General features: G+C 37.8%; 1 protein-coding gene and 1 long non-coding RNA gene across 2 annotated transcripts in view; both read right to left on the bottom strand.

The window, feature by feature from the left end:
• LOC311096405 overlaps nt 1–15,435 on the bottom strand; it is a 75,368-nt gene that overhangs the window by 33,349 nt on the left and 26,584 nt on the right. The gene's annotated exons all lie outside the window — the stretch shown is intronic.
• On the bottom strand, nt 1,940–13,981 carry LOC311096668 (uncharacterized protein). The gene is made up of 10 exons (XM_084135957.1): nt 13,809–13,981; nt 7,417–7,498; nt 7,189–7,304; nt 7,024–7,078; nt 6,854–6,923; nt 6,073–6,705; nt 5,350–5,443; nt 4,968–5,055; nt 4,659–4,877; nt 1,940–2,970 (listed from the first exon to the last, which is right to left on the bottom strand). Exons 1-10 carry the CDS (start codon nt 13,895–13,897, stop codon nt 2,662–2,664), a joined length of 1,755 nt encoding a protein of 584 aa, XP_083992083.1. The 5' UTR covers nt 13,898–13,981; the 3' UTR covers nt 1,940–2,661.

The raw sequence follows: 15,435 nt of genomic DNA on the forward strand, positions 1-15,435 counted from the left end.
CTCTTCTTTGGTCAGAACCATGGAGAGCGATCGCGGATAGGTCCGTCCTATGCACCGAAACTTTTAACAATGCAACAAAATATTTAAAGAGCATCAAGCTATTAAAATCTATATTATGTATAGCCTACGCACAGATAATATAACAGTAGGCTATATTAGTCAATATTTTTTTTATTAGGTTGAGCAGTGATTGGATAACGTTTTTTTATTTTAGTTTTTTTAACGTTTTTAATTTAAGGCCCACCCACAATTGGTCTGGCCCATCCAAAACTGGAATCCTGGCGCCGTGCCTGGTTGGTCGTGCCAGTTTTGTGGCTATCAAATGTGTAAATAGCATCGCAAGAAGTACACATGACAAAGCCAGCACTTTGGTCATCATCTTTCATTATTTCGGCAAATGTCTCCCACACTTTGCTCTTTCTATTTGTGTATTTGCGGAGCTTCCACTCCCCAGACCCCAGTCTTCACCTTTTCATGCCGCCTCCATCTCTACCTGCAGACTGAGCTCGTGCGTCATCGTACTTCTTGCCAGTTATGAAGTGTAGGCCTATGTATTTCATGACAATTGTGTCTAGTACTATATAAATTACAAAGGTTTAATTGGCATCTTTATTTAAAACGACCCGACCGACCGCGACCCGAATATCATTAAAAATATTTTTGGATGACTCGTAACCGCGGGTGACCGCAGGCACCCGCTCATTATTTTGGATCAACCCGCGCATCACTGCTACACACACACACACACACATTATTTTGGATCAACCCGCGCATCACTGCTACACACACACACACACACACACACAAAGCTAAATGCGCAAGTGATTGGACAGAAAGTGAGGCTTCGTTTGTCATCGATCACGTGACTCTAGTAAACCAATACACACCCCAATACGGGGCTTCACTAGAAATTGTGTTGCTTGTGTGATATGCGCATCGAAGCTTCAGTGTCATACGTAACATCACTAGAGTGAAGTGACAACAACACAAAGTTTGGTGTCAATATTTTAAGGAATTGCAGAGATACAGTTACAGTCATTTTGGTAACAAAACGGTCAAAACGGTACGAAATCCATAACTTTTTGTCGGCATGGTCTGGAGATGATATGATTCGATTTTGGTGAAAATCGGACAAACCATCTAGGATGAGTTTGAAAAAGTAGGAATTGAATGAAAATAAAAATGGCAGACAGGAAGTGCAGCCAAATATGGCAAACTTGGTATCTATGTTCTCGGCGTGACCCAAGAGATCTATTAAGACCAATTTTATTGCAATAGGCTAATTTATTCAAAATGTATTCGCATTTTGGGAAATTTCATTATAACTTTTGACCAAAAGGTGACGCTGTCTCGAAATCTTTTGAGTACCTTCAGGGCATGGTGCTGATGACACATACTGAGTTTCATAAAGTTACACCAATGCATTCGTTAAGTATAAATTTTTTTATCACAATACTGTATTTTAAGTCAATAGCAATTTCATGTTTTGTTCTATTATAGGGCCAACAAGAGGTAGAATTCTACCATTTTTTTAATGTGTTCTCATAGTGAGCCCATACATGTGTGTGTCAAATTCGGTGAAAATATCTCATTTCGTTTTGGAGTTATAGACATTTATTTTTATAAACGCATAAAAAATGACCCACACCTGACTTTGTTTGCATTTTCTTGCCACTTACTATTAATATTTTGTCATTAAGGTATTGGCGATTAGCCAACGACCTATGATTCCAAACTTCCTACGGTGGTTTCGTCTCGATTGGTCAAACGGTTTTGAAGATATTGGCAAATGTTTCTTAAGCGCTAAATCACAACGCTACCCAAATCTTAAGGCGAAACCTAGCATGTTTGGTATCATTGGACTCGGCAAGGATTCAGGAACCTAAGGAGATGACTCCCGTGAAAATAAGTCAACCACATCCAGAATTATATACATTTGAAAAATGTATTTTACCACTAGGTGGCGCTGATTCGAAACTTCTCAGGCTCCTTCAGGTCATTGTATTGATGACCCATTCCAAGTTCCGTAACGATACGTTAATGCGTTCATAAAATACAGCATTTTGGTACAAAAATTCAAAATGGTCGATAAAGCGTTGCAGAGATACAGCCTTACTTTTGTTTTTGCAAGCGCTACTTAAAATTAGTTTGCATGGTATTTGAGAATGGTTTGATGAATCGACATGAATTCCATAACTTTGTTGGCATGGTCTGAATTCCATAACTTTGTTGGCATGGTCTGAAGATGATCTAACTACATTTTCGTGAAAATCAGAGCAATGACCTATGAGGAGTTAGAAAAAGTAGGTTTTTCTGAGAATTCAAAATGGCGGACATATTTTCAAGACGGAAAATGACGACATAAGGTGCAATAGAATAGACTTGAGCCATGGAATCATAGGAAAAAAATAATTTTGTTTCTAGCCCTTATGGTTCAAAAGTTATTAGCATAAACATGAGTGAAAATTTCATAACTTTCCCGCAAGAGGTTCTATGGGCTGACATAGACTTCCAGAGCGGAAAAAGAAGAAGAAACGGAAGAAGAAGAATGATAAGAACGTCAACGATTTTAATAGGTGCCTACGCACCTTCAGTGTTTGGCACCAAAGTGAATTTTTGTATGTCTGTCTGTATGTTTGTTTATGTATGCATGATATTGTTTTACTGATTGTTAAATTCTGCATCATGTAAAATCTGTTGAAATTTCATTTTAACCTCGGATCGACTGCATGGAGGAAGGTGTCTCAATGCCCCAGCTAAACTTAAAAGAAAATGCTCTTCCTCATCCTGCTTGCTATTAATGCCGTTCAGGACACAGGGCTGATCTGCCTCAGCCCTTCTCTTTGAAGCAAGAATACGGCGAGAAGTTTTAGGTGTGAAGAGTGGTGGCACATTAGGGGAGTCAGGAGATCCAGGCTGTGTGGTGTCGGCCTGGGTTTGGGTCAGGGACTGTGTGCTCTCATCTGATGTCTGTGGGGGACAAATCAGAAAGTTAATTTAAAAAAATGAATATCTATCTATCTATCTATCCATCCATCCATCCATCCATCCATCCATCCATCCATCTATCTATCTCTCTCTCTCTCTCTCTACATACATATATATATACAAATATATATATATATATATATATATATATTTGTATATATATATGTATGTAGAGAGAGATATATATATATATATGTATGTATAGGTGTTACCATAGACTCAAGGAGAGCCACTACACTGACATTCTCATCACAAGAAGTGTTCTGTCTAAAATTGCTAGAGGTGTCCCTGTCTGTGATGTATGGATCCATTAAGTCAGTGGTTCCCAACCCTGCTCCTGGAGTACCCCCAACACTGCACGTTTTCTTTGTCTCCCTAATCAAACACACCTGATTCAACTCATCAGCTCATTATCACATGGGTTAATGAGCTGATGAGTTGAATCAGGTGTGTTTGATTAGGGAGACAAAGAAAACGTGCAGTGTTGGGGGTACTCCAGGAGCAGGGTTGGAAACCACTGCATTAAGTTGAGGATGGACATCTATTTCCACCTCCGATGGCAGGTTACCAAATGAGAAAGCAACAGCGAATGACAAAATAATCACCACTGAAACTTTACTATGCTACCACAGATACACTTATACAAGTCATCAAACGAAACTATTTTAAAGACCATCAAAGCAAAACAGACGAATTAACCTATATAATTAAAACAAACAAATGCAATGGCTGTTGGCTCAGTGCTCGGAGCGTATCCTATAACGATATGTCACTGGCAAATCAGTGGCTGTAATTAAATCATATCACATGATCCAATGTAGAAACTATCGAGCATACATAAACAGTTATTAAAAAAGAAGCTTAACTTCATTCAACGCTGAAAAATAGTTTCTGCGATCCGAGCAGCGTGCACTAATATTTTCACTGGCGCTTTAACACGAAACAGGAAACTCGTGAATATTCATGTAAGCTCTGCCCAGTGTCACCGAAAATCTCAGACACAGTGAATGGTCAAGTCAATACAGATTGTATCATTTTTACAATACAGATTGTATCAAAGCAGCTTCACAGGGTGTTTGGTGTTTTAAGCCCCCAACGGCGCCTTCCAGGCAGCGAGGGGATGGGTAGGTTTAAGGTTGAGGGTAGGGTTAGCTGCCTCTAAGGAGCCATTGGGGGCTTAAAACACCATCGAGCGCTTCACAGTGATAACATGAAAATAATACAACAAAGTTTGTTTCTAGAAGAAAATTGTGTCATCGTCCACCTGAAGTAAGGCAGATCCATAATATTTTTGAATATTAAATGTTGAACTAAGCAAGCCAAAAGCCAAGGCAACAGTGGCAAGGAACCAAAGCTCCATCATGTGACAGAATGGAGAAAAAAAACATTCTGAATATTTCAGAACACCAACGTTCTCTCACGGCCCTCTGCCTTGTCCTACTTGACACAGTATACAACTTATATACAACTTGCATCATAAAAATAAACAACAGAAATTTTTTTTTTTTGTTTCATTGAGAAATTATAAGTGAATATTATATATATATATATAGAACATTATTAATGAACCCATTTTTAACTTTTGATTTTATTTATTAACCATTCTCTCAATAAGAGAAAATAGTCGGTCCATTCTCTCTCTCTTGAAAATTGATGTCTTCCCTAAGTACCTTGACCAGCTCATCGACATGGCCTTTTTTTCTCTTGGCTGGTGGTGATCGTGGCTCCTCCTCATCTTCGTCATCCTCTGCTGAACTTGTCCCTGATGTGTCCTCAGAGGAGGAGTCAAGTAGGATAGGGGAGTTGGTGGAATGCCTCTGTCCCAATACCTCATCCATGAGGGCAAACCACCGCCAAGTTTCAGCATTCGCTTTCTTACACTTGCAATCCTACGGCAGAGCAAATAAACCATGACTGTTAACAAAAAAAAACAACAGCACAATAAATTTCCGCAAAGACGTGCCAATTAACTTGCTTACTTTGTATTTATCTTTTAAGTACTTCCATTTTCTTCCGGCCTCTGTTGGAGTGGCCTTCCCAAGCAGGCCCATTTTCTTCAGAACTGTCCTAAAACAAGAGAAAAAGGAAACAATTATGAAAAACATTATGATGGGCGCAATCTTAACATAAGTGCAATCTTAACATTACAAAATATGACACAACAGGACATGCATACAAAAGTCCTCAAGTTTGGTTAAAACATTTGTAAACATATCTTGCATGACAGCACTACAAAAAACAACAAAGTGAAAGACTATTGCCTTATCTACTGGTTGTCTTATTGTTGTGGGCTTTGTATAGGGTGAGGACTATTTGCTATAATACACAAGAGAGCCTCAGCCTAGTGGAAATAGGCCTTACCGCCAAGCCACACTGTTCAATTTACTGTTCCCAGTAAATAAATGGTCGTTGTCAGCCCTCATTTTAATAAATTCAGCTGTCCGCACCTGGAGCCCTAAAACAACAGAAAATATTACAAGAAGTTTTGCAAGCGAAGGGTCCATCAGTTGTATCCTTAATTGCCGAGAAACGAAGGGCGCATCTGAAGTTGCATTAGAATCGGGGTAGCCGATGTGACGCAATCATACTTTAAATGCCTCTCCCGAGGACGCAGCCTCCGAATTGGGACAAAGCTCATGTTATAAACAGTCACTTGTCACCAACTAGAGGCATAACAATGTAATCGATACAATCGTTGTTTGAAGCACCAAGTTTTTTACAAAAGGTGAACTGCTCTTATGATCGCTACGTAGACATCAGTGTTTATATCCAAACTATAAACTTTCATCCCAGTACTTCTGTGATCATTTTTATATTTGCAACACAGAAACAACGATACTGTGTGGTTGAATATAGGCTACTGTTTGTGAAGCTGTTTCATACACATAACTGCTTTCTCAGCAGCAGCGCAAACACAGATTTGAATGTTCCGTTGTGATTTTGTCAAATGTTTAATAGACAGAGGCAAAATGTTGTCATTTAGTAATGAGACTGAGTGAGCGATTACTTATGCATCTCTACTTCTAAGTTGTTAAAAATAGTTGTGTTCATGAGGAGAAAAACAGAAGAAAGACTCGGTCTCACCTTTGATCCTATAACTAGGTATTGCTTTAATCTCATGTGGATCACCTTGGACTTCAGACCTATTGCCAGCATTTGATCTTACGGATGTTCTTGGTGACATTTTCACTTCAGTCTTCTTGCCTATTGGGCCTGGAGTCTGAAGCTGGCCCAAAGGCATTTGGAGATCAAGGCTCTGATCCCGTGATCTAACACTTCTCCTTCCTTCCGGGGATTTAGGAGTTTTCTCCTCAGACTGAGGCTCCTCACCAGCACTGAAATTCTGAGGCGTTTTCAATGGTGTTCTCCTCTTCTGGGAGACCAGAGTTACACCTTTCTCTGTCAATGAGGGGGTGATGGACCCTACAGACGGCATATCATCAACAGTTTTCTCTTCCTGACTTGCATGAAATGAGCTCTGAGGGATAGCTGGTCCAGTAATATTTTCATCTACCAAGGACAAAAGATACTCGACTTCTTGAAATAAATCCACTTCTTGATCAACCTGAGGTCTTGCAAGAGGTGTTTTTGGTAGCTCAGATTCCCATGGTGATTTAGCAGCAAAGTCACAAAAATGTATTTTGCCATCTTCTGGTTCATTCTCAACAGATTGATCCACAGATGGCGGTAAATTTGACCCATCTTTTAAACAAGTGTCTGTAAATATAGCACACATGACAATCACGGATATGTAATTATATTCTAGCAGAATTAGCAAAACTAGAAAAAAAAAAACTTACAGTATACGTGCTGCAAAAAATAAATGCATAGAATATTACAGAAAATAAATTTCATGATCACTAACCCAACGAATGCTCTGACTTCCTCTTCTCTGCATGAACGGGTGTGCTTTTTTGCTGCTGGTCTTGCAAAGCCTACAGGATGACAGAACCAAAAATGTAACAAAATAAATAAATGATAAATTAACAAAAAATACCCATCATCTGTTTCACAAGACTCACATCAACTACACACCTGAGCTGTTTTGTCTTTTCCAGCAGTCTGTGTCTTGGGACGTGGGCACTCAAACCTAACATTAGATGAAAACAAGATGAAAACAAATTATTTTCAAGACAAATTATTCTCAGAACAAGAAAACTTTCATTTTCTTTTCATAATTATAATAAAAATCAGAATCACCTGTAAGAACGATCAATGATTGTGATGACATCACCATGCTTTAACCGTTCAGATTGATTGAGAACTTGTCCATTAATATGTGTGGGGTTCAGGGAGCTTAAATTGGTCAAAATGAACTTAAACAAGAGAGAGAATAAATGAACAGCATGTCATGTGTTCTTATATGACACAGTTTAAGGAAACAAAAGATAAAGTCAAACTTATAGTGTTATACCACAGCATAATTACCTTGTTGTTCTCATTCAGCTCTATTTTACAGTGCACATCTGACACCTGCGGCAGCTGAATACGAATATCACAGTCCAGCTTCCTAAAAAGGTAAAGGGTCCACATTAAAACTGCTTCTTTGTCATTTGCATATATGGCCCATTTTGTGAATGAGAAAAATTAAACTATGATGCACTTTTTGATTACAATATCATTTCTATGCATTGTTTAATGTGGTGTAAGTTGATATTCAAAGATGCATCTTCTAGTTTCACCATAAATTATTCAAATTATTAATAAAATATAATTCTATCAATAGCTTATTGCATTAGTGCCTTTTTGCAGGTAACATTTTGTTTTAGTTCATTGATGTCTAGAACATTTCAAATAATTACAGTTGCAGCAAGACGAACGATGCACCACAAAATCAAGTACATTATTAATTTGTTGTTCAAGATTTCCTTTTTTGAATTATAGGCTACACATTAAACATGCGTATTTAAACAGTTTAGTTTAATTTGTCACCTTTTCACTCTTGTCCACTTTCATAAACCACTATTATCAACAGACAAAACTTAGACAAGTGAATTTTTTACAAAACATAACTGTAAATATAATAAAAAATAATTATACTAAGGGCTGTTGAATGCTCCAATCTGATTGGTTGACGAACGCACAGCTAAAGTAGTTCCAGGCAGGTCTTGACCGCATTACAGTTCCTTATCATTTCGTGTATTTAACTGTAATAACGGAAAATAACAATTAACAATTCATAACAAGAAAAATAAATGACAGACTAGTTCTAGCCTTACTGGAGGCAGGGCTGGAGGAGAGCACACAGATCATGTCTGTCACATCACAGGGCACAAGTGTGAAACATATGGAATGCCAAAGCTGACTTTATTATAAATAAATAAATAAATAAACGAAGAAATGTAAAAAAGCAAAAACACATAAATAAATACATAAATAAATATACAAGGAAATGTAAAAAAGTACAAATAAATGAGTATTTATACTTTTATTTCCTTATTTATGTATAATTGTATTTTTTCACACATTTATTTTTTATTTATACATTTATTTATTTCCACATTTATTTATGTATATATGTTTTTATGTTTACATTTTTTTATTTTCACATTTTTTTATTTCTACATTTATTTATTTCCACATTTATTTATTTCTACATTTATTTATTTCTACATTTCTTTGTCCGTATGCTAATGAGGGGGGCGTGTTTTACCTCAGACATCAGCAATCAAGCTCAGAGTGGCAGTGCTGAAGCTTTGAGGCCACAGTGACACCTTGTGGTGTGACCAAACGAAATGCAAGAGGTGTGCGGACAATATCACATTTTAAGTCATGTAATATCACCCTAAATGTATGTAGGGTAGGCTATAGGGTTAACACACATAGCAAATATCACCACGACCATGGGCACGACAGGTGCTGTTTGAATGGGCATGATGATGCTTCTGTGCTCCAATGTATTATAATAGCCGTTACTTGCACATTCAATATTGTGTATTCTAAAATAGGTAAATGCAGAGAATGTTTTTTTTTTTTTTTTTTTTTTTTACTTTGTATGCATGAACATTATGTTATCAACTTCATAGCTCGCTTCCAGCTTTGCTCCCAGCTAACAGAATAGTCATTTGAAATATAAATGGTTTCTAGCAAGGTGTCATAACGTTGCCTATTATCATTTATTTACCTAGTACGTTACAGTTCTGTACGAGGGAGAGGAAGAGGGAGAGGAAGAGGGAGAGGTCGGGCTGCGCAAAACCTCACAACACCCACCCCCTGTCGGTGATTGGTTGGAACACTATTTATTTTGGTTTTGAGTGGTTGGTGAAACCAAGGCTGCGTTCAGCCCCGACAAAACGTTGCACAACGTTTTTTAAACAGAAACGGTGATGCGTTGAACACACTGTTCTGATGACGCAAGAGTTGCAACTATGGCAGCTGAGAAGGCCATTCTTTGTGTTCTTTGTGAAGAATTTTCGGAGCCTGATGAAGTCGGTATAAATATGTGTTTAATACTACAAAATGTGCCCAATGTTACAGTTACTGCACTTGCCGCCCAGAACAAAAGAGAACATCCCAATCGGGATTGCTGAAACTGAAATGGAAGCACACATCTTACCTAATTCAGACTAAAACACATCTATTTAGCCTCACATACTGACTTTATTTGTAGTTCATATTGTTTTAATACCCTGTATTTTCTTTCTCATTTTTAGAAAAAGCAATTAATTACCATTGTTTATTTATATACCAAATGTCATACACTTGCAATGAAGCTAAAAATATAAACAACTACATCATTATGTTGATATCCTATATTTTTACAATAAAACTTACGACAAACATGTCTTCTAATATCCTCAGTTGTTGCGTATACCGAACTGCATCGAACACATTGTGCGAGTTCACTTTAATACCGCGTGCTTTAAATACATGTTGCTGCTGATTGGACTGCAGTTCTGACACACCCAACAAACAAGAGAAAACGTATCTCAAACCCTAGGCTTGTTTGAGATGAGCAAAATCTGCGCAGAATCGATCACCGGTGATCAGCGCGAGATGCATGCCGGTTAGAAATGTGTCCGATTGCGGTCCGCCTTGCTCTGATGTCATGCTGACGTATGTCAAAAATCTCTCGCGAGCGCAAGGCGCACCTGTCGGATTCTGCAGTCGAGCGCAGTTACTCTCCACTGACTGCGCTGATCAAAAGCATGATGGGAAACGACTTGCTGACGACACAGCTTGATGTTCATTGGTTTAAACAACCGTGATGTATTGTTCTCTTTTAAAATGTTTGATTTTAAAACTCTGATATAATGTTTTATGTGTATACATTATGTGGTAATATTCCCAAACTATCTCAGTGCGATATCTATGGGTTATATGCAATGTAATTTTTATAAAAAAAAAGAAAAAAGAAAAAAGAAACAAAAACACATGTCTGTATTAAAGAAAAAAGACTGATAAACATGTATTTGGAATGGAATTAAATAAGTAGGCTACTTTGGGTGTCTTGTTCATTATATTTATTTTCATATAAAAGCAACAGAACTTAAATTACATCCAGTTTATTAGCAACACCGTGCACGAGCGTGAATATCGTGAATCCCGCGATATCCATCTTTGATCTCACAGGTGTCAGATCCATTGCGAGAAGAGAGAACTGTCCGTCTTGCCTCCGCTTTTTTCACTCCTCCTCTCACTGCAGCCGCCTACTCTCGCACACATTTCAGGCGAGGCTAGGCGCATCTCAAACAAGCCTCCTGTTGCACACCGGTGCACGCCGTTTCCAGGAAACATGACGTTCAACCCGGAAACCGTAGCAAAACGTTGCGCACCGTTTTGAACTTGAACGTGCCCCAATTGTTTTTGTGTGCAGATCCAATGAGCCATCATTGGAACATCGATCTGATCGCTTTAAGAAATGCGCGTGCATGATGATTTTTATTTTATTTTACTGTCTGTGTTTTTTTTTTCATGATGCACGAAACGGGAGGGAGGGGCGAGCTAACTTTAGGCTTGTTTGAGATGCGCCTGGCCTCGCCTGAAATGTATGCGAGAGTAGGCGGCTGCAGTGAGAGGAGGAGTGAAAAAAGCGCAGGCAAGCCGGACAGTTCTCTATTCTCGTAGTGGATCTGACACCTGCGAGATCAAAGATGGATATCGCGGGATTCACGGGATTCACGCTCGTGCACAGTGTATAAACTGGATGGAATTTAAGTTATGTTGCTTCTATATGAAAATAAATAAAATGAACAAGACACCCAAAGTACTTGTTATTTAATCCCATTCCAAATACATGTTTATCAATATTTTTTTCTTTAATACAGACATATGTGTTTTTATTATTCTTCTTTTTTTTATAAAAAATTAAATTGCATAACCCAAAGAGATCGCACTGTCAGATAGTTTGGGAATATTCACACATAACATATACACATAAAACATGATATTAGAGTTTTAAAATCAAACATTTACATTTTAAAAGAGAACAATACATCACAGTTGTTTAAACCAATGAGCATTAAGCTGTGTCGTCAGCAAGTCGTTTCCCATCATGCTTTTGATCAGCGCAGTCAGTGGAGAGCAACTGCGCTCGACTGCAGAATCCGACATGTGCGCCTTGCAGTCGCGAGTTTTTTTACATATGTCAGCATGACATCAGAGCAAGGCGGACCGCACTCGGACACATTTCTAACCGGCATGCATCTCGCGCTGATCACCGCTGATCGGTTCTGCGCAGATTTTGCTCATCTCAAACAAACCTTTTGTTTGTTTGGGATCTCGCTTCAAACGAGATGGTCACTGCAGAACACGAAATCCAGGGGGAGGAGTTGGATCCAGATCCAACTCCTCCCACCTTACATATACCTAAACCTACCCATCTCCATCCCCTGATCCCTAAACCCACCCCTAAACCTACCCATCTCCAACCCTTATATCTGGATCCAACTCCGCCCCCTGGATCTCGTGTAGCCTACTCCAGTGAGGTGCTACTGCTTCAAACACAAACAGAAGTGACGTCACCCACAATCGCTGATACAACCTGTGCGTGCAAAGAACTCAAAATGGTGATTGAACGGTAAATGCAATAGATAACGTTACACTGTTAACTATTTGATTAAAATATAAAAATAACAAGCAACTCGCATTGTCAGCGTGTTCACACATTACAATAATCCTTTTATTAATGCGTTTATCAGCTCCAGTTTGGATCCTATGAAGACTTCAGATGCCCAACACCTATGAAGTGAAGTGACGGTGCCAACCATATCTATGGTGCCAACCCCCTGCGAAGACTTCAGATGACGCAAATTCTGAATCAACATGTCATGCACCAATGCTATATTTTCTAAATGCCATAATCATTTGTTAAACAAGTATCCATTACTTCAATGAGCTCATTGTATCTCCATTAAATTTCTACATTGTTAAATTAATACATTTTTAGCTAACTGTGATTTTGTATACACTTCTGAAATGCATAACTTCTTAGACAGTTACCTCTGATAACAGAACACTCTAAATTGTAATATGGACTCATGCACTTTCTGTAAAGCTGCTTTGAAATGAATGTAGCCTATTATGAAAAGCGCTATACAAATAAACGTGAATTGAATTTTAACCAAGGCCGACGAGCTTCTTGCAGCGCGCAGATCATAGGGTGCCCCACTAGGGCTGGGCGATAAATCGATTTTATCAATTAACTCGAAAGTGTAGTTTACGTCGACTTGTTGTTTGAATGAAAATCGGTTTTCATTTTCATTTTCATTTCATCGCTCCCCTCTGGGTTCCCGTAGTTGCGAACTGGCTCAGCGTTTGACATAGAGATATAGACAAACAACATGGCAAATGAACGAGACCGCGGCAGCACAAGCACACACGCCAAAACCGTTTACAAACTGAATCCGTAGGGCTGCCAAATCTCAAGAATTCACCGTGAGACTTTTCACACGCTCTCACACATCCATTTTCTCACGCACAGAAAAATCACGAAGCAAAGAGGACACGGAGACCGACAGACAAGGAAGAGCAGGTTACTATTGAAATGAAACAAATTCTCAGCTCTCAGATTCTGTCAATTTAATTACGAAATTCAAACAATAAACACCGTTTTGGCTCTTGAAATTAACATAACACATTAACGCATCTAATGTAGGCTACCTTATATTTATCCAAAAGGAATCGATATTGAATCAAGATCAGAATTAAATCACAAGAATTAAATCGAAATGGTGAAATTGGTGTCAAGCAATAATAAAAACAGTAGCATTCCAGTTATTACCATGTAAACATTGTGTTGTCACTATAAACTTCTTGAATTGAATTTAATGGGACATTCTACCAGAAACGTACATTTCCACTTATAAAAAATCTTGGGGGGAAAAAAATATATTTTTCTTATAAAATTCTGTTTAGTTACCAAATATTTTGACAATCACAATACACTAGTGATGCAAGTGTTGTTTTTTATTAACACATCCCCCAATCCCAATCCACCCATTTTATGTTATGCTATGTTACATTTTCACTGTTAAAATGGTAGGGCGTGCCATCTTGTCTTTTTGGCTTGTTGTTTCTGACGGCACCAAGGGGGAAATCTAGATCAAATCCCAGAAGAGAAAATCAAAACAAAATAAAGTTAAAACTTGTTTTGAACAATTTCTTTGTCATCTGCAGATTAATTTTAAGTAGGGGCGAAATAATCGATTTAAATCGTAAATCTGATTTTTTTTTTGTTAAACCTAGCCTCATAGCCGTCATGACAAAAATGAGAAATATATGAGAAATATTTTCGTGGTGCCCCTGGGCACTTGCCAATTGCTCATAAGGCCCTATGCAGCCATGTAGGCTAAGCCATACATATAAAATGTGTAACTGACCTTCCGAACAGACAGGGTGCTATGAAGAGAAATTCAGTGCCATCTTCTCCATTTTTTTCGATCTCCACTATCTTCCCCAGCAAAGGCATTTTAAAATAAATTATCTTGTTTAGCAAACACACACAAAAAAAATAATAATAATAAATTAAAAAATTAAAAAAATTAAAAAAATTAAAAAAATTAAAAATTAAAATTAAAATAAAAAAAAATTAAAATTAAAATTAAAAGTCTATCCACTGTCACGGGTCACAAACACGGCAATGGAAATCGGATGCTAGTTCTAGCAATGTGGTCTGTGAAGTTCAATTGATCATCAATTGCAACTCCAAGGTTCCTGGCGTTCCAGAGTTATGAGGTCTAACTGAGCCTATAGCTGAATGGTGAAGTTGTGATGAAGTGATGGGTTGGCTGGGACCATAAGTTTCTGTTTGCAGTTTCTGTTTTGCAGGGGTTTCAGGGTTTTTCCTGAACGGAAATCTTTTTTTGAACGAATCTTTAATATGACTCGGGACTACCGAGTTGTCTCCGAGAGTGATTCGTTCATTTTGTGTTGACCGCGCATGCGCAATACGCAACATATGGGTTCTGAATCTGTACTGGAAACAGAAATGATTAGTTCATCTTTCGAGTCTCGAGTTCGGGTCCGAGTCTTCTGTTAGTCCCATAGAGGCTATGCTGTCAGTACCGGAAAGAGAAAAGATTAGTTCATCTTTCGAGTCTCGAGTTCGGGTTCGGGCGCGTAGTTACAAACAAGCGCGTAGTTATTTTTTTATTTTATTTTTACTTTTACAGTTACGTGATGCGTTTCTGTTCTCAAATGTATATAGGCTATATTTGTGAATTTCTGTCATGAAGATTATTTTCTATAACATTGAATGTGATATTTAAGAGTTGGTTAATGCAGAGCTTTATGTGGGGGAAACGACTTTGATGAGATTGTTTACAGTGGATTATAATTTTCAGTTAATATCATAGACATATACACATATGGGAAATATATTGACTATTCAAGTCTAACTTCACAAATTCAAGTAAATTAGACTATTACTAATTTTGAACCCACTCTAATTTATTTTTCTCTATTGAGTTGTTATATGATTTTTTTGTCCTTGTGTTATTAATGAATAAAAATCAGTTAAAAAAATTGAAATGAAGTGTTATGTATTTTGGATTCATGGCTATTTTTGAGTCATTCACTGTGTTTTTTAGTGTTATTTTAGTGATTTTTTAGTCACCTAAAGTTACATAGGTGACAAACCTACACCTTTGTAACATAGCTTATAGGCCTATAGCCTATATATATTAATAAATATTATATATATATATATATATATATATATATATATATATATATATATATATATATATGTCACGGTTCATAGATCCAATGTCTCTCTCTAGTCTCGTGCTTTGTTGTTTACATGTGTGTGAGTGTGTGAGTGGGTGTGTCCGGATCGTTACTGTTGATCAGTATCCAGCTGCAAACACTCATCATCACCAGCTGCCACTCATCTCATCTCCTATAAATGCTCACCACTTTCTCATCTCCTTTGTCAGATCGTTGCGTGAAGTCTCTGTGTTGTCTGATCCTGTTCCCGTGCCTCGTGTCCCGTCTTTGAGTTCCAGG

Source organism: Abramis brama (genome assembly GCF_963993115.1).
Source record: "Abramis brama genome assembly, chromosome: 14".
Lineage (NCBI taxonomy): Eukaryota > Metazoa > Chordata > Actinopteri > Cypriniformes > Leuciscidae > Abramis > Abramis brama.

Bases quoted from the DNA above. Each gene is read 5' to 3' on its own strand.
- LOC311096668 (XM_084135957.1), bottom strand. From the start codon at position 13,897: ATGCCTTTGCTGGGGAAGATAGTGGAGATCGAAAAAAATGGAGAAGAT. The intron at 5,444-6,072 runs GTGAGACCGAGT...CTGTTGTTTTAG, and splicing joins ACCTAGTTATAGGATCAAAG to GGCTCCAGGTGCGGACAGCT. The intron at 4,878-4,967 runs GTAAGCAAGTTA...GCTCTGCCGTAG, and splicing joins ACTTAAAAGATAAATACAAA to GATTGCAAGTGTAAGAAAGC.